Raw genomic sequence first — 18,699 nt, forward strand, 5'->3', positions numbered from 1 at the left:
GGCAACGCCGCAATCGGCCATCTTTGTTCTAATTAATTTTTCCCCGTGTAAATTCCCATAAGGAATCGGGGTCCCTTTAGTTTAAATTCATTTTTAATTTATTGGTGCCTTAAATAAAATTTATTTCTCATTGATCGTGTTCCCAGATGAATTAGTAACATTTTCATGTATGGTAAGTATTACTTGTGGCTTATATTAATTATGTAATTTGAACTTTCATTAGGTTGTTTTGATTCTGGAATGTCAAAACAGATTTGTTGTGTGTTTGCCGTTTGGCTGCGGTAACAGATACAATGTTTATGAATCTGTTATGTAAGTTTTGCATCCCAAAATTGAATGTTATTGGACATCCAGAATATGTGGTTTTATAAAGTAGGAGCCATGTATGGCTGAAAAGAACAAAATGAGAAAAAAAGATCGACAAAAGAAAGCAGAGTTTGCAACATTTTGCTTCCGGTAACACACTATTTTTTAAAGTAATTAATTGATTAAGATCGTATTTTAACTATTTCCCTGAATAGGTCAGCCAAGTTATGTATTTAACTAAAGATGTTGACTGGGCACCAACACGTAATCATGAGAATAATTCCATTGGGATGGCTACTGTTAAAAGAATTAGTCGCTCTGTAAGAAGGCAGATTGCTTGTATATGTTCAAAGATGTAAGAGGATGGTATATTATTTATATTGATTATGTCATTTATAAAACATTGCTTAACATATTTCATCATTTTTTCCCATAGACAGTTCCAAAAGATGCAGTAACTGATTTCATGAAAGATACCGCTGGATATACCCAATGCAGAACACCTTTGATAGACACATCAACAAATTGGTGAATCAACAAACGGGCAGCATCCATCTACCTGCAACACAGCTCTTGCATTAGAAAACTAGGCATTGGTTCTTCGAATAAAAGTATTGAAAAATGAAAGTATTGAAAAATGAAAAGACAATTACTAGTTGAAACAGTGTCACATGTTCAGTATCTGTATTAAAAACTTCTTTTCACCTCGTTTAATACAAATGTGTCTCTAGAAAAAAGAATCGTGTGTATTCTTAAAGTGATAAATAAATAACGATAATGAATCAGATAGCCTAATCATAGTGAACGCTTCGTCAGATTAGGGAACTAAATGTTAAAGCAGTTGAATTAGTAAATTTTATACTACTTAACCCCAAATACTTTTGAGGGAATTTTTACCACATATTCTGGATGTCCAATAACATTCAATTTTGGGATGCAAAACTTACATAACAGATTCATAAACATTGTATCTGTTACCGCAGCCAATCGGCAAACACACAACAAATTTGTTTTGACATTCCAGAATCAAAACAACCTAATGAAAGTTCAAATTACATAATTAATATAAGCCACAAGTAATACTTACCATACATGAAAATGTTACTAATTCATCTGGGAACACGATCAATGAGAAATAAATTTTATTTAAGGCACCAATAAATTAAAAATGAATTTAAACTAAAGAGACCCCGATTCCTTATGGGAATTTACACGGGGAAAAATTAATTAGAACAAAGATGGCCGATTGCGGCGTTGCCGGATTGTAAAATCCCGACTTTCCGCATTGTGAAAAAGGTCTATTGTATCATGCTTGTATAATTGTAAAAAATGAGAGCAGACGACACTAATTGTCTAATTAGCAATACTTAAGATATCGATTAGAATTTATTGAAAATCGACCCCCCTTAAATCCAAACCGCAAAAAAGGATAAAGCTGTTTTCTTCCCCCGCTCCACATCCTCTGAACGTTCCGCATATAATTTTATTACGTCATGGACAGAGGTCGAGAAAAAATGAAAAAAATAAAAATAAAAGAGGGAAAGGGATAGGAAAGAATCTTTTCCATGACCAGGCCAGGATTAAAATCTAGGAAAGCGATCGAACCCTGCCTTACCCAATGATGCAACCTAAATAATCAACCCCCACCTCCAATCCATCGTATTAACGTATCCGTAGTTTCATTGAGATATTTTCTAAATGAATTAGGAAATTATAAATCCTATAAAAAACACAATCGAATTTTGTTATTCTGTTCTTCATTTTAGTTTTTTTTATTGATTAACAACGGATGGCTTGTTCTATGAACTACACAAATGAATGAAAGGTGAAAAAGTAGAATAAAGGAATAACGGCTAAACGTATGTGCCGCAATTTGAAAAGCAACGCGAAGTAGCCAGCCACTCGTATCACGATAAAACAGTATCCGCATTCCAACTATTGCCAAGAAGTAGGAACTTTGAGTCAAGTCGAATTGCTCCAAAAACTTGACGGGATATCGAAAATGGCAATAGGATTGAGAGCAACTGAGCGGCGGGCGCTCTCGGTCGTAGATGGTTAACATAGATCCTTCAAAACCGTAGTGTAGGAAACTGAGGTAGGTTATCCAGCTCAAGTAAGATGGAATAGCGTTAAATTTGAGCATGAAGCCCGATACTAACAAGAAGGGAATGCAGCTGATTGGAGTAAAGTAGGAGGCTACTGGGATGTCAAACGTGGCACCGAAAAACAGTCCGATGCCTTGTCCGACCATGGACATTGTGATTATAATGGCTAGTAGCATACTGAAGCGTTCTATGCACAACGGCTGGTTACTCATGAAGAATGCGGGAATCAGATATACCTTAGGAAAGATTAGGATTAAAAAGCTCTGTAGTGAATTGACGGACTCCATCATGAATCATGATGCAATGCGTCTGTAACGATAAAGGTCACCAATCGTTCACCGAACACTTTTCACCTTAAAACGCAAGAGAAAATAACCAGCGACCCGCATTACGACAAAGTAAACCACCATTCCAAACACGCAGATTGAATAGGAACTGTGAGCCATGTCAAATTTCTCTAGAAATTTCTGAGGAAAACGAAAATGGCAGTAAGGTTCAGAACAATCGAGAGGTGGGCGGTCGTAATCGTAGATGGCTAACATGGATCCTTCGAAACCGTAGCGAAAGAAACTGACATAAGTCATCCAGTTCATATAAGATGGAATGGACTTGAAATTGATGAAGAAACCGGCGAAAAGCAGAAAAGGAATGGCGAATGTTGGTGCCATGAAGGCAGCTGATTGGATATCAAAAACAGCGCCAACAACCAGCCCAATTCCTTGCCCTACCAGAGATGTAAAGATCGTGATGCACAGGAGCATACTGAAACGTTGTAAGCTTAGTGGTTGGCCAGTCATGAAATAGACGATCACCAAATACACAGTAGGAAAGATAATCTGGAACGGGATGTCAGCCAGCAATTTGGCAAGATAATACGCTTTGAGGCTGTACCAATTATTCAAATGCTCTCGAATTAGCACTTTTCTCTCCAGCGGAACTGTTCAGATAAAAAGAAAAACATTTAGCAAAATTGTTTCCTTAAATGAAAATATTACATGGAGTTTATATACTTACAAGTGACGACAGTTGGCATCACAGAAGTGAATACAATAAAAATTAGATTAAAGTAAAGCATTCCAGCGTTGTTGAGAGTGAATGCAGCGTCATTTCCAACTGCCTGATACAGCAGTCCGAAGAAGATACCGAAAAGAATGTGAGTAGTAAAGCGCACCTGAGTCAGCATCTGCGTCATGAAATAGAAATAGGGTTCGTACGATGCAACAGTGTGGCCACTAAAGTGTATGGTGAAATCAGTAACTAACTACCTTCTCTCTCCAAATTGATCGCCAAGTTCGTTCTAGCAGGACAGACACTTGAGTATGGAATGGTGTGGCATATGTCAGACGATTTTCCTTATTCTTCATCTTTTCAACGTCATCTTCGTTCGCATCCTCACACACGTCACCTATTGACTTGATTTTTAGAACCACTTGAAAATATTGAAATGATCAAGTAAGAAAATTACCTTGTCTGTTATGGGAAGGCGTGGCAAGTGGAGGAATTGAAGGATCTTCGTAAATGATGCGACCGTTCTTGATTCCAGATGTTAACTGAGGTAGAACGTCCCCGTATTCTCCTGAGGCCACATCTAATACTAGAGGTGAAGAAACGATTTCAATATTAAAATAATGATTAGAGCTAGGGCCAAATATGATGCAAACAAACAAAATTACCAAAATCGGCTGGGTTAGTATAACTGGGACAGTTTAGGTTGACTGTCTTTAGATAAGGCACTAAGGATCCGGGAGGTCCTTGGTAGATACAAGATCCACTTGCCACGATGTATAGGTGATCAAAATGGTCCAATAATCGTGAGCTTGGCTGATGAATGGTCGCCACGACCTTTAAACAAAAAAAAAAACAAAAAAAAAAGGATAGTTTCCTTTCTTAAAAGTAAACGTATTTAAAAAATATTACAGTTCGACCGCTTCTGGCTATTTCACGAAGTAAGGCCACACATTGCAGAGTTGACGAGCTATCCAGTCCGCTGCATTGATACAAAAAAAAAATTAGCTATTAATGTTATGACTGTTGAATAATACAAAATATTACTGATTTTATTTTATATGTATAAACCATTATAATTACCTGGTCGGTTCATCAAGAAATAAAATAGCAGGATTGTCAAATAATTCCACTCCGATAGAAAGCCTTTTGCATTCACCTCCAGACAAGCGGGAAATTCGAGTATGTTCGTTGTTTGACAGTCCTAATGTCTTCATAACCAGTTCTATCTATTAGAGCGGTAAAACATTAAATTTGTACTTTAAACAGTTCAGCCAATGTAAAAATTTAATTTACATTCGACTTCTTTTCTACTTGAGACACCCCATTCCCTAGTTTCAGATGAGCAGCAGCATTCATGTACTCTCCAACCGTTAAATTTTGTAATAGATGATCGTATTGTTCAATGTAAGCCGATTGTTTACGAAACATTTTTAAATTCCTTTCGACACCATTCAGATTGACTCGTCCATCTACTCCAATAGTCCTATTTAAAAAGAATCGTATTATCAACTCCTGCTGTTCAACAATGCTCACTGACTATAAGCTTACTTGAAACCGGCTAAAATATTCATCAAAGAGGATTTCCCCGCTCCAGATGGTCCTAGAATAGCCGTAAGTTGGCCGGACTTGAAGGTCCCGTTCATTTGATGTAAAATGTTTTTGACATTTTTTCCTAGCAACACAGCATTTTACTGTCACATTACCTTTATTGAATTTTATATTTTAATACATGTGATAAGTGTTTAAGTTTAACATGGTGTAAGCTACATTGGTGCAAGTTCTTACATGGATGCAGGAGTGCCCTTACATGCATAGAGCAATAACAATAGGTTTTGCTGGAATCGGGAAACAAATTTCTAAACCAATCAGAACATTGAAATGATTGATAATGAATTATTAAATACTAATTACCCTTGCCAACGGTGTAACAAATGTCATGGAAGGTAAGATCCAATGGGACATTTGTTTGGTTCTGAGTTGTTAGACGACACATTTCTAATTTTACTGCAGCATCCATTTCTAGTTCCTAATGGAATGAAACAACTGGTCAATCGTATCGAAATATCGACGATAGGCGGATAATTAATTTTATCCTACCATGAGCGAAAAGTGAATTATTAAAACTTATAGTAAAATAGTTTAGTGAAGGGTGAAGCTCATTCTTAAATGCAGTTACCTCGATACTCGTGGATACTAAGTAGAGCCTGATTCAACCCTCTTCACTTTTCCTATTTCAAATTGCACAGTACACACAATCATCAAACAAGCATATGTAAACTTACTAACTGGCTAACAGTCTTACAGCAAAAAAGAAGTAAGGGTCTGATAAGCGATTCTGTTGTTTTTTTGTTTTCTCTGCCACCTAATGACCAAAAACTAAACTATGGGGTGAAGACATTTCTTACTAGTTACTACCAAAGTAAACACATGTAGCTAAAAGTAAAAGGTACTCGAAGTCGAAGGGCTGTTTATGATTTTTATTAAATAAAAAAAATAATAAAATAAAAATAGGATATAACTTTCATTAACTCGCTAATGGCCATATCATGGCTGTATAAAGCTGTAACTGTAAGTCTGTGTAACAACAACTAACAACAGATAAAGACCCTCTCGAGTCTCGACCACAGAAATGGTCTTAATGAATGCCTGTAATTCTATCAATAAATATTAGTAAAAAACAAATCAAGCATGGGAAATTTAATTACAATACTCAAGATATGAAACACAATGTATGGAACACCAAAAACGCTGTTCTTGCCGTTGTTGGAGATAGTCTGTGACTGGGAAATTGGATCTTAATGATAATCAAAAACTAAGAATCCGGGTACTCCCGCTATCGTTGAGCAGAAGGATTATTAGTAGGTATCGGTTGAATCTGCATAACGACCCAAACCGAATAAAAAAAAGCCCACTTTATCTCATAGAAAAGATCCCAGTTCGACTCAAAATATTTTCCTTTTTAATGAATAACCAGTGATCTAGTTGCCGTTTATCGAGCTGTACTGTAGTAACAATATAGTATGACAAAAGTAATGTAGAATAGAAGTTGCTTCAACGCACATGCCTAAGTTTGAAACTCAAGGCAAAATAGGCACCCACTCGTATTACAACGAACGACACCAGCATTCCAACAAGAGCCAAGTAATACGAACTGTTTGTCAAATCAAATTGTTCTAAAAACTTGATGGGGTATCGAAAATGGCAGTAATCTTGATAGCAGCCAAGAGGCGGACGATCAACAGTGTATAAGGATAACATGGATCCCTCGAAACCGTAGTGAAGGAAACTGAGGTAGGTTATCCAGCTCAAATAAGATGGAATCGCGTTAAATTTGAGTACGAAACCCGATACTAACAAGAACGGAATGCAGCAGATTGGTGCAAAGTAGGAGGCTACTGGGATGTCAAACGCGGCGCCGAAAAACAGTCCGATGCCTTGACCGACTAGTGCCATAGAAATCAAGATGCCCAGTAACATGCTGAAACTTCCTATGCACAACGGCTGGTTACTCATAAAGTATAGGGGGATTAAATATAAAGTAGGAAAGACTATCTGGAACGGAATGTCGGCCAGCGTTTTGGCAAGGTAGTACGCTTTGAGACTGTACCATTGGTTTAAATGTTCCCGAACCAGTACCTCCCTCTCAAGTGTAACTGTAACAATGAAATTCATTAAATTTATTACTAGCTTGATTTATATAAATGATTAACTTACAAGTCAGAAATGTGGGCATCATGGCTACGTATAAAATAAAAATTAGACTAAAGAAAATCATGCCGGCGTTGTTGAATATATCGTCGGCATCGTCCCCGATCTGCCAATACAACATGCCCATCAAGAAGGCAATACAAACGTGGAGAGTGAGACGCATTGTCGTCAGAATCTGCGTATCACGAAAGGAATTAAATGCCAGATTTATTGATTTGCTGAGAAATCACTAAAAAATAGAGTAGTACCTTTTCTCTCCAAATAGTTCGCCAGGTTCGTCCAAGTAGAATAGAAACTTGATAATGAAAAGGTGCGCCGTACATTAGCCCATCCTTATTCTTTCCTTTTTTTTCTTTTTTCTTCGAGTTGCCGTCCAACATAAGGTCGCATTCGTCCTCTTCGTAAAATCCCGTGTCTAATAAAATATATTTTTGATTTCTAACAGATGCAGTGGATAACACAATTAAATTTGAATATTACCATGGCTGAGTGCAGGCGACGCTAAAATTGCTGGCGAATTTTCGTGGAAAATCCGACGACCGTTTTCAATTCCAGATACCAGTCTGGGTAGCACGTCACCGTACTCTCCAGAAGCCACATCAATCGCTATTAGAGACAGTGTGCTGTGAATCATTTTGGAATTTTTTCTAGACAATTCTCCATTACAAAAAAACTAATTACCAAAATCTGTTGGACTGTGGTGATTAGGGCAGTCCAAATTCATCGTCTGGAGATAAGGGACTAAGGAATCCACAGGTCCCTGATACATGCACGATCCTCCTGCTACAATATAAAGGTGATCAAATAGATCTAGTAACCGTGAATTTGGCTGATGAATCGTGGCAACTACCTGTCGTGAAAACAATGGGTCATTCGAAAGTGTGCAAAATTTTTTTAAATTTAATCTTTTAGATTTTACCGTGCGACCGCTTCTGGCGATATCACGCAATAGCGACACGCACTGCAAACTCGATGAGCTGTCCAACCCACTATTTCAAGAAAAAACAAATTTTTTCATTATTGTAAAAGAAAAATCTTATGGGATGATACATTGCAATTAGTTTTCAATGGGAACGGATTATATTGATGCACTGACAAGAGGCTACAGTAGACATGATAAATACTTGTTTTTGTAAAGCTTTAAAAATCTAGACTGATTGTATCACAAAAGGACAATGTCCTTTTTTTAAAGCATTTTTTACAGTTTTATCTTGTTACCTGGTCGGTTCATCCAGAAATAAAATGGCAGGATTATCAATTAATTCCAGTCCTATAGACAGTCTTTTGCATTCACCACCGGATAAGCATTTCACTCTCGTTTTTTGAGTATTCGTTAGTCCTAATGTTTTCAGAATTTGCTCAATCTGTCAAGAGACCATCCACGTTTGATTCTTTCCTTTCAAAATAAAAGTTCCAAAAACATTTTACTTACCGTGGATTTCTTTTCCTTGTCGGAAACTTTGTTTCCTAATTTCAAATGGGCCGCGGCAGTCATGTACTCATCGACGGTCAAGTTTTTCAAAAGATGATCTTGCTGTGTTACGTAAGCCGACTGCTTTCGGAAAGTTTTGAACTTTCGTTTTGCTCCATTTACGTCAACTCGGCCTTCTATTCCACTTTTCCTATTGTACAGTTCGTATGTCGTTCAATCATGCACTATAGAATATGAATTTTAAGTATCAGCTTACTTTAAGCCTGCTAAAATGTTCATGAGCGAAGTTTTTCCTGCTCCAGACGGCCCTAGAATGGCCGTTAGGTGTCCAGATTTGAAGGAACCACTTATTTGATGTAAAATGTGCTTAGCTTTTTTCCCTAGAAATCAATAAAGACATAGAATTATTTCAGAAAAACGTTGGATCACACACTGAATAGCAATTACATGGACATTGATAAACGTGCATCGTTTACTCATTCGGAAAATAAATAGACCCGAAATCTCGTTTAGCCTAAGCACACTCATTATGGCAAGTAATAAACAACAACTTTAAATATTCGCTATTTTATCATATTTACCTTTTCCCGTGGTATAACTTAAATTGCGAAAAGTTAGATCGAATGACGCGCCCTCTTGGTACTTTCGAGTTGATGACGTCCCTGGATTCCACTCATTAAACTTAACCGATTGCATTTTTTATTTTTCACGAAACTGAGCGACGGCAGAAAGGTTTTTTCAGTCACAATCCAAACAAAAAGACGTCACGCATATTACTTTATCGGAATACTAAACTCGTGAACTGTATCAATCGCAAAACAATGGATAAATTCTTTGCTGTTCGATAAACCAAGTACTCACTAAGGTAGCAGCACGATTGGCATTAAAATAAGGGAACTGATTTTTAAAAAAGCCTCATCGACACTATAACAACTTAATAAATAAAACCCAATCAGGAAATCGTTGCCCAATTTTTGGTTTGTGGAAATGAATCAAATTGAAACTGATCGAGAAAATACACTGCTCCCTTTTAATACGAAGAAGGACAGCCGAATGATTTCAGTCTAGCCAGATCGAAATACATCGATTATATTGCCAAGCTGGTCGTTTAAAAAGTGATCGACACTTTTTCGTTATCAGTCGGGAGCGCAAAAATTCATATCTAAAACATAGTAAGATAAAGGATGACGTAAGAATTCAATGATAACAGGTTATTTTGTAGCTGGTTATAGCCAGCGATGGCTATGCCTATCACGTATGTTCTATAGACTGGGCCTACCCATTCGCTAATTTTGTGAATTCTTCGTTGCGTTTCGCGTTCGGTATAGGAGAAGTAGGGGAGAGGAAGCTAGTTGTCAGATCAGGATCATTTTTTGGGAATTAATAAAAAGTTTTCTTTTTCACTTTAGAGTAACCCAATTACAATGAAAAGATACCGGTTTTAATTCCATACGTCGGAATGTTGTTCCATTGTAAATAAAAAATAAAAAAAAATCTCAAGCCAGGCCACCTTGTCCCATCCCATCTAAAAGATAAGTTTTTGGGATGTGTGGCGTTGGCTTGTGCTTTGTTATTGATTTTAATATGAACTATCTTGACCATGTCTCAAGGTGACACAATCAGGATAAATTAGATCAGGGGATCATGCTTTGGTTGTCTAGCAAATAAGAAGTAGTCTCTATATGATTTTTCTTATCCTACAGCAATCCTTATCCTATCCTAGCTCAATAAAAAAGTATGAATACCCAAGACTTACTTGATTTTGACTTCAAGATGATTTTGTGAGGGTATACCTCTATACCAGCCAATAAAGATGATAATGAAGAACATTTGGGCTGAAAACGTTCACATGGCATGGACTCTGGTTAAACAAATTTCCATTACATTCAGTAGATAATTGAGTATGGAAAACAATAACTTTGTGGTTTACCATTTAATGTTGTAGTCTGCAATAAAAAAGGTTGAATCACTATAGTCCCATTTCAGCTTCTGTCATACAACATGGGTCGGCAGATTCCTTTACACTGACATAGGCCATTCCAGCAATCAGTACTTGGCAACTTCCCATCCATACTTATATAATTAGTAGCTGTCAAAATAAATTTATTATTAAAAATGAATTGTGATTTTTTCGTAATAATCCAATTCAAAACCCACAAAGAACACATCTACTTGCCAGACAACTTACTGACCCAATCAATTTCAGCCAACTTACCCCAAAGGGCATTTTCTAATAAAAACACAAATTATACTCTTAAAATAAGCCTAATGATGCTAACTTTACCTTTCTGCCTTCAAAAGAAAGAGTCACGCAGAGACAAGGACCACACAATTTAGATTCAAGGACCAATTGCACCATGCTTTAAAAACACAATTATACTATGAATAAAGCCAAAAGCACTGCGGTGTTAAAAAATAATGTTTGCTGCAACTTCTGTTTGCTGCGTCGTAGCTTTTTGAAATTTTGTTTGGGAAACTGGGAATTAAGTGTGGCTTCGTTAGCCGAGGCTAACGTAAACCTGCAGAGTCATCAAGTAAATTACTCTGGCCGCTGGCCTCGGTCAGGACCCTCCCATCCATAGCCTCGGTAATACTGTGAAGTGGTGAACACAAGAATAAGGATCGATGCACATACGCATCAGCGCCTTAAATTAAATTGTTAGAACAGATCGATAAATTACATCTAAGAAACTAGTGGATCTATCAGAAAGAAGAATTTTAGTTTGATGAAATCTAGTTATCGAAAATGGGTAAAAACCAACAGTAATAGAATATTTCTAATTACAGCTCTGCAAAATTCAGGAAAAGTGCACAATAAAAAGATAAAAGTCCATTTTAATCAGGACATAATTAATGTAATAGCAGGGGAATGGATAATTGATGGAATTGGACGCGCATTACCAGAAACATCAACCTGTTTCTAGGGAACAGCAGTGCTGAAAAGAAATCCTGGTATCAAGTTAATAAAAGCGCTCTTATGAGAAGTATAATGCCCTTATATGTATTTCTGCTTGTTTAAACCCTGCTATACAACGCTATCGTCGCCCGGCTGCGTACCTCTTGGATACTTCAATAACTTAGAGATGCCAACGAACCTTGGAATAACGAATAAGACGATAAATGCGCACCACAAAAAGGAACGTGCCAACCGTAAGGAATTCTATTTGATTTTCTCATCAGCCATGAATTTTATTTCTTTAGTCAGGTATAAGTCTACACGCTCAGCCACTTTTATTTCCCCTTTTTTTTAACATCTATCATTTGAAATCTCTGATGATTCATGTCCCTTCGTGGCAAGTTAAAATGCCAAAGTTGATCTATAATCTATATGGCCAGCACGGACAATCGTCCCGAGCCGCGAGGTTCCCTCTTTATCACAGCCAATATCTCGCCGTTGTGATTTACGATTGGTCACGTTCATAATAAATTCGGATTCGCTCTTCTGAGCCGAATTTATATCCTTTGCGTTTAGCCAACAAGAGGCCGTGCAAGGGAAAAAGTATGGAACGCACAAAGACTCTCATCTTGCCCTTTTCCGTATTGAACTATTAGTTTCATCGTTTTTAATTGATTTAACTTTCATATGATAGTTTTGACGAATAACTAGGTGTCAAGAACTGAGCAAAGCTGATACCGAAATATTGCATGCAATTCGTGTTTTGACTGATTGAAATAACCCGCGATGTTTTATTGTTTTATGAGTTTAAGTGCATCAGCTTGCCGAGTTCTCGTTCTCAAGAAGCTGAACGTGTAAAAATGTAATTAAGTCTCTCTTTTGACAGGTCGGTTGTATATTCTGGTTTATTATTAAGATCTTTGCTCTCGGCAAAATGTTGTACTCCTCCCTTTTTGCAAAACAATGCGAGTTTCTCAAGGCGTGTCGTAAGTCCATGGCCACATGTTTAAGCATATTCCATAACGGGTTGTTAAATTCCCGTTTTTTTTTTTAAACAAGACCTCGGGGCAATATTAAAGTATTTCCACAGAATGACACAGCAAATGGGGCTTGTTTACTGCAGTAAACAACAAAAAAGTATAAGAAAGTGGTTCATCGATCGATCTTGCCTTATTCGTCTCATATCCAAGTTCCAGGGGTGAGTGGCTTATATTAAAATATCATCATTACTCTAGCCCACACATTTTGTGTGTCGGTAAAGTAATAACTGGCGAATTGAGTTTCGTTAAGTTCTATAAATAGCTACAAAATCACCCTACACGGTTGCGCTGCACGTTGCGAACGTAACGTGACGCACGGCGACGAAATGGCCGGGTTTTACGGTCAACCTTCGACCTATTGGAGGTCCCCCATTTTAGCTATAGAAGACTGAATGTTACCAAGTATAGATTGTTATAATAAACTGATACTCCTGTTTATTGCTCGCCGTCTCAAATCGATCGACCGGCGTTCCTATGACATCACCAAATTCTCTTCAAACAATTATTTTACAAGCTTCAGGTCAACCGACAAAAAGTCAAAAACCTCATTATTCAACTACGCATAGTCTTTGGAAATGGCTGTCTAGCGCCAGTGACACTGCCGACTAGACTATCGAAGCGAATAATCCGCCCCGCTTTGCAATTCTAACCGTAATGTAGTTAAGATGCAAATTTATTCAGAATGTTCATGACCATTTGAAGAGGAAGTGCGCGTAATTGAACCGAGTGAATGACCGTCAATTAACTAGATATAGGTTACTGCTAAAAGCCTTTTGATCGGGTATAGTAGCCTTCCAAGATCTCAATTACCCAATCTAAAGCAGCCCGTACTGCAAATATAAGAGTCGAACGCCAGGGTTTTATTGACACTCTACATCCCTTGTGAGCGCAGCTAGATTTTGAAATGACTCTTGCAGCTTCCATAGCAGCCAGTATTAGAAAATTGCATTACGGTCTTGGCACTTTCGGTTAAGGAACGCTCCCTAAGGGATCTGAGCACCGATCTCGTACGGTATACATTTAAAGTTATGGCTGCAGTATATTATTGAAAAGTCGATATCAGTCGAGTGATGAGAAGATAAGGAATGAAATGGGATCAACTTGTTACTGCTGTGCATACCTCTCTAATGCACATTGACCTTTATTCATTTGGATTTTTTTTTCCGTCTGGGACAAATGTGGTGACGCTGGTCTGTAGCGATGGCAACCAGACCAAAAACCAACATTGGCGTTAACTATAAGGGATCGTCAATCGTACCAAATGACCAGACGGTGTCCGGATGCCTTTAAGCGAACTGTTTTGTAGCTAGTTATAATTAAGGTAATCACCACCCGACAGTCTTGACATTTTGTCACAGCAATTTACAATAATGAGCTACTGAGAATTATTAAGTAGCGGTTTTGTTAAGACTGGATGAAGATAAGGCTTTTTAATCATCTGTGCGAATTGCGAAGCATGTCAGAATTAAAAGATCGGAAAGCGGATAACAAAATCCTTTGTATCAGTTCAATCGGGTCACAGTCCATGCATATCCTTTTTGAGAAAAATTTCTTCTACGCGTTTCAAATGAACTCAAGGGTAAACAAAAAGTTCAAATATGTGCTACGAAATTTGCATACATTCAATATTCACAGCAGGCAAAATTAAAAACCTGCTTGAGAGTATATAGACACACAATTGCGCTTTAACGATAAAGAGGATTACAAGTTGGCCTTGGTTTCGAATGAATCCCGATTCAAACTTCCCATCAAGGACAAATCGGAATCTTCATCAAGATAAATGACAGCCACCTGACGGAACGCACCAAGCTCTTGTTATCTCTCGGAGAGAAAGCAAAGTTAAAAAAACATTTCTTGGCCAACCGTTGAAGAAAGAAGAAGTATTTGTTCTCACCTCCCTCGGGCATTTTTCTTTTCGTGTTTCCTGCTCGAACTGTGCTGCATAATCAACCCCAGCAGCTTCAGAAAGACTGTAGCAGAGTGTAGCTGACCCTCCTCTCGAAGCTTTCTCCTGTCTGTATTATACCCGTTTTGTAGACGACTTTTAATCGTGATTTCCAATGTGATTGTATACATTTCATGTCAAGGTAATCAACTATACGGTTAGGTAACTATCAGTTTTGACCTGCTTTTATTCTGTAATAGGTAATGCGGTTGATTTTGACCACCTAAAGGATCGTTTTAGTTCGATATTCGGCTACAATTACATCGACAGTTGGTCGGAAAAAGGCAGAGCAGGATGGAAGCTGAATCAAGATCGAGCGCGTCGAGTTCCGATGGAACGAAAACGCAGAAATACAACAAAGTTACGACGACATTGGATCTTGGCTTCCGCGATCTCTGTTTCACCACGGGCAAAGGTAAGACGACTGTATATATACACGATTGTAACCTGGGCATTATGAAAACTTTCTCCCCTCTTGGCGTTTTCACCGATATTTATCTCCCCGCGTTCCTTAATCAGTTGCGCATCAGCCAGGGCGATATATTTGACTGTGTGCAGACTCGCATGTTTACGTAAAAATGCGTTTCTCCTGTTTGTTTAGGGGAAAAGGCTAAGAGGATTTTACACAAAATGAGCGGTGCCTTCAAGTCCGGCCAGCTGACGGCCATTCTAGGGCCGTCCGGAGCCGGGAAAACTTCTCTAATGAATATTCTAGCCGGCTTAAAGTAAGCTCAATTCTCAAATTGATTATATAAGACTACGCCATCAATGAATAGAATTGGTTTCTTTGTTTACTAAAAGGACGAGTGGAGTGGAAGGTCGGGTCCAAGTGAACGGAGCCGAACGGGACCTGAAAATTTTCCGCAAAAGGTCGGCGTACATCACACAAAAAGACCATCTGCTGTCCAACTTAACCGTCGACGAATACATGTTGGCTGCTGCCCATCTAAAATTAGGCAACGGCGTCTCCAATAAAAAAAAGGAATCTATCGTGAGTAATTTGCATACGCTATTTTTAGATTTGTCAGATATTTGAACGAAACTATAGTCAAAATGAACATTTGATTGCCTGCAGATAGAAAATGTAATGACAACACTTGGGCTGAACGAAACTGGGCAGACACGAATCTCTTGTTTATCTGGTGGGGAATGCAAGCGACTTTCTATCGCACTGGAATTGGTAAACAATCCAACTATTTTGTTTCTGGACGAACCCACCAGGTAAAAAACTGGTTGAATAATTAATTTCGTGGTTCAGGTTTTCGAGTCTGGTTTCAACTTTGTTTTTCTTTTCTTAGTGGATTGGATAGTTCATCGAGTTTCCAATGCGTCTCATTATTGCGTGACCTTGCCAGGAGTGGAAGGACTGTAAGAAATGAATTCAAATAATCTTTTTTTGGAAAAACAAATTAAATTTCACTTCACTTAAGGTGGTTACCACGATCCATCAGCCCAGTTCGAGATTACTGGAACACTTTGATCACCTCTACATCGTCGCAGGGGGATCGTGCATGTACCAAGGACCTGTCCAATCTCTCGTACCCTATCTGCACACGATGAATTTGAACTGTCCCAGCTACCACAACCCCGCTGACTTTGGTAAAAACACACAATGTCCTTGTAGACTAGTTCAACGTGTCGGTAGATTAACCACGTGCACGTGACGCAATTCGCCAATTACTAATCCCCCCCACCACCTCGCAAAAAAAGTTATTAGACGTTGACTTATAGTTCAAAAAAGAAAAAGGGAAATGCGGAGGTGGATTTTGTCGATATCCGCCATCGTTTTTCCGGTTTCTTGATTGTGTCGTAACTACATATAGTCGACGATGACCTCGCTTTCAGTCTATACACAAAGAGCTAACACTCATCAATGTCTCCTTTGCCCCTACCAGCAATGGACATAGCCAGCGGAGAATACGGAGACGTTTTATCCCGACTGGTAACTGGCATAGAGAACGGACGACTCATTTATCAGGAATCGCCGACGCCGACGCTGGCGTCGCCCTCGCTAAGCCACGGTAATAGAATAGAACAAAATGACTATTTCTCATCGTCCTAGACTATATATTTATCGTCTAAAAAAAACGCCCAAATGACAGATACCGGATTTTACGATGAGGACGAAGACGTAAACATGCTGGACGGAAATAAGAAAATGAAAAAGAAAAATAAAACTCAAAACGAACGGCTGATTTATGCAGCTCCATTTCACACACAAGTGGCCGTTCTTCTAGGAAGAACTTGGAGAACCATTTGGCGAGAAAAAGTACTCACGCCCATTTTTTATTATTCATTCAAGTTAACCTTATCCCACGATTGTCATCACGACTCCATGATATCCTTATTTTATCGGCGTCGCTTTGAAATATTCAAGTCGAATCTCGAAAAAAAAAATGTTAAAAGCTTTGATATTATTTGACTGTGTGACCTACATATTCCCCAGGAAGGAACTGTGTACGTAGAGCATAATTGTGTAATGTTATTTTTCGGCCCAGATGTTGACGATGCTCCGTTTCGCCGCCCACATCGTCGTGAGTATTCTAATGGGCATGCTGTACTGGCGGGTGGGCGACGACGCAGCCGTCATTTACAACAACGCCGGATTACTCTTCTTCAACCAGCTGTTCATCCTTTTTGCCGCCATGATGCCGACTATTGTGACGTGTGAGTATTTACACAAACACCACACACATACCCCAAATCGATTCGTATTTACATTTCTCGATATATCCGGCGCCCATCTCTTTGAAATAGTTCCGCTCGAGAGAAAGGTGCTGGTGCGGGAACATTTGAATCACTGGTACAGCCTCAAAGCCTATTACCTGGCCAAAACGTTGGCCGACATTCCGTTCCAGATCGTCTTTCCTACTTTATACTTGGTGACCGTCTACTTGATGACCAACCAGCCGATGAGTATTGAACGTTTCGGTATGTTGCTGGCCATCACCATTTGCATGTCGCTCGTAGCGCAAGGAATCGGATTATTAGTCGGGGCGGCTTTCAGCATCCAAGTGGCCGTTTTCGTGGCACCTGCCTGCGCCATTCCGTTCCTGCTCTTCTCCGGCTTCTTCGTCAACCTCAACTCCATTCCGCCGTACATGTCGTGGATCGCCGACGTCAGTTTCTTCCGCTACGCCTTCCAGGGCTCCATGGTGGCCACGTACGGGTTCGATCGCCCGCCGCTGACCTGCTCTCAAGCCTACTGCCATTTTCGCTACGCTCAAAAGTTTCTGGAACAGTTTGACCTCGGTCAAAGTTCCTACTACATGTCCGTCGTCGGTCTGCTCATCTTTTTCATTTTGATACGAGTGGCCGGCTACGTTGTCTTGCGCTTTAAACTTCGCCATGTCCGTAACTGAGCTGCTCTGTTCTATTTTAAGGAATAATCCGTAGCAGAATTTTTTGATATTATTGACGCAACACTGGAGCCCCTCCCAAAAAATGAATAAAACGATACAAAATTATAAATAAGAAGAATTCTATGGACAAGTATGTGTACATATCAAACTTCTTTTCTGTCAAATGCAATATAGTCTCTCGTTCGAGGCTTTCTGATGGCCCAATGGGAGAAGTGACGCAAGTCCGAGTATACAGCTCAGTAGTCTAGTATAACGCAATCAATACCCCCACTAGCTGAAAAGAACGAGCGTCAGCGTTGACTGATCAATAACGTCTTTGATGAAAATCTGCGAGACACACAGAGAGAAACGATTGCGTCCGCACAAAATCCCCTGTACTTCATCATATTCCTTAACAGAATCAAATGATTACACTGACAGGGGGAGAGAGAGATGGTGACGGATGCTGGCGCCCATCTTTTTTTCATTTCTCTATATACGAATTACTCTTATAAAACACAAATGCTAGAACCGTTTTGCTGCCATGGAGATCGACGGTAATAAAAGAAATAAAAAGGGATGCTTTCTGGATGATTTCCGTTTCCGCTTGCATATATATACCTCACTGGGCACGGAAGCATCTTGCACTTCGACAGCCAGAGAGAAATCGATGGCAGAAGAGTCTTCCTCTCAGACTTCAACTTCTTTGTCACAAAAGAAATCAACAATCTTTTTTTGTTGAGAAAAGAGTTGCGAGAAATCCTATTTGGATTTTTCCCGTTACATATAACCTTGTTTGGAGTCGTTCGGTAAGAATTCCTACTTCTTCTCCCCAACGCAGCAGCACTCACGTCAATACAAGTTTCGTGAGAAAAGAGCAGAGTGCTGGGCTAAAAAAAAAAACTAAAAGCGAGCAAT

At 38.9% G+C, this 18,699-nt stretch overlaps 2 protein-coding genes, 1 long non-coding RNA gene and 1 pseudogene across 10 annotated transcripts; 2 read left to right on the plus strand and 2 right to left on the minus strand.

The window, feature by feature from the left end:
* Positions 1–23: 23 nt before the first annotated feature.
* LOC124320481 lies at positions 24–1,111 on the plus strand. 2 transcript variants are annotated; one of them, XR_006913909.1, is made up of 3 exons: positions 24–456; positions 522–672; positions 743–1,111. It is a non-coding gene; the product is annotated as an uncharacterized LOC124320481 (long non-coding RNA). The 2 variants fall into 2 exon arrangements; XR_006913908.1 differs by having other exon boundaries at positions 33–456; positions 522–661.
* Positions 1,112–2,062: 951 nt separating this feature from the next.
* Positions 2,063–2,701, minus strand: LOC124320430 (annotated as a pseudogene).
* A 45-nt stretch (positions 2,702–2,746) lies between these two features.
* LOC124320297 (ATP-binding cassette sub-family G member 4-like) lies at positions 2,747–11,048 on the minus strand. Of its 7 annotated transcripts, XR_006913825.1 has the most exons (13): positions 10,844–11,048; positions 10,490–10,648; positions 10,316–10,420; positions 8,816–8,939; positions 8,560–8,749; positions 8,346–8,491; positions 8,047–8,116; positions 7,809–7,977; positions 7,608–7,733; positions 7,376–7,542; positions 7,134–7,302; positions 5,596–7,072; positions 5,331–5,512 (listed from the first exon to the last, which is right to left on the minus strand). XR_006913825.1 is itself a non-coding variant. In XM_046783107.1 (12 exons), exons 4-12 carry the CDS (start codon positions 5,060–5,062, stop codon positions 2,747–2,749), a joined length of 1,710 nt encoding a protein of 569 aa, XP_046639063.1. In that variant the 5' UTR covers positions 5,063–5,091; positions 5,205–5,254; positions 5,331–5,512; positions 5,596–5,794. The 7 variants fall into 7 exon arrangements, 4 of the variants coding, with proteins under 4 accessions (XP_046639063.1, XP_046639064.1, XP_046639062.1 ...); XM_046783107.1 differs by lacking the exons at positions 7,134–7,302; positions 7,376–7,542; positions 7,608–7,733; ... (6 more) ...; positions 10,490–10,648; positions 10,844–11,048 and adding exons at positions 2,747–3,348; positions 3,426–3,594; positions 3,677–3,816; ... (5 more) ...; positions 4,968–5,091; positions 5,205–5,254 and having other exon boundaries at positions 5,596–5,794; XM_046783108.1 differs by lacking the exons at positions 7,134–7,302; positions 7,376–7,542; positions 7,608–7,733; ... (6 more) ...; positions 10,490–10,648; positions 10,844–11,048 and adding exons at positions 2,747–3,348; positions 3,426–3,594; positions 3,677–3,816; ... (5 more) ...; positions 4,968–5,122; positions 5,205–5,254 and having other exon boundaries at positions 5,596–5,794.
* A 3,123-nt stretch (positions 11,049–14,171) lies between these two features.
* Positions 14,172–17,905, plus strand: LOC124320295 (ATP-binding cassette sub-family G member 1-like). The gene is made up of 11 exons (XM_046783102.1): positions 14,172–14,582; positions 14,641–14,855; positions 15,042–15,165; positions 15,242–15,431; positions 15,516–15,661; positions 15,739–15,808; positions 15,871–16,039; positions 16,336–16,461; positions 16,543–16,709; positions 16,939–17,107; positions 17,198–17,905. Exons 2-11 carry the CDS (start codon positions 14,735–14,737, stop codon positions 17,800–17,802), a joined length of 1,887 nt encoding a protein of 628 aa, XP_046639058.1. The 5' UTR covers positions 14,172–14,582; positions 14,641–14,734; the 3' UTR covers positions 17,803–17,905.
* The last annotated feature ends 794 nt before the right edge of the window (positions 17,906–18,699 follow it).

This window comes from Daphnia pulicaria, chromosome 1 (genome assembly GCF_021234035.1).
Source record: "Daphnia pulicaria isolate SC F1-1A chromosome 1, SC_F0-13Bv2, whole genome shotgun sequence".
Classification (NCBI taxonomy): domain Eukaryota; kingdom Metazoa; phylum Arthropoda; class Branchiopoda; order Diplostraca; family Daphniidae; genus Daphnia; species Daphnia pulicaria.

Bases quoted from the DNA above. Each gene is read 5' to 3' on its own strand.
- LOC124320295 (XM_046783102.1), top strand. From the start codon at position 14,735: ATGGAAGCTGAATCAAGATCGAGCGCGTCGAGTTCCGATGGAACGAAA. The intron at 15,432-15,515 runs GTGAGTAATTTG...GATTGCCTGCAG, and splicing joins ATAAAAAAAAGGAATCTATC to ATAGAAAATGTAATGACAAC. The intron at 15,662-15,738 runs GTAAAAAACTGG...TTCTTTTCTTAG, and splicing joins TTTCTGGACGAACCCACCAG to TGGATTGGATAGTTCATCGA.
- LOC124320297 (XM_046783105.1), bottom strand. From the start codon at position 9,255: ATGCAATCGGTTAAGTTTAATGAGTGGAATCCAGGGACGTCATCAACT. The intron at 8,940-9,140 runs GTAAATATGATA...ATTGATTTCTAG, and splicing joins AAGTTATACCACGGGAAAAG to GGAAAAAAGCTAAGCACATT. The intron at 4,006-4,084 runs GTAATTTTGTTT...CTTCACCTCTAG, and splicing joins TACTAACCCAGCCGATTTTG to TATTAGATGTGGCCTCAGGA.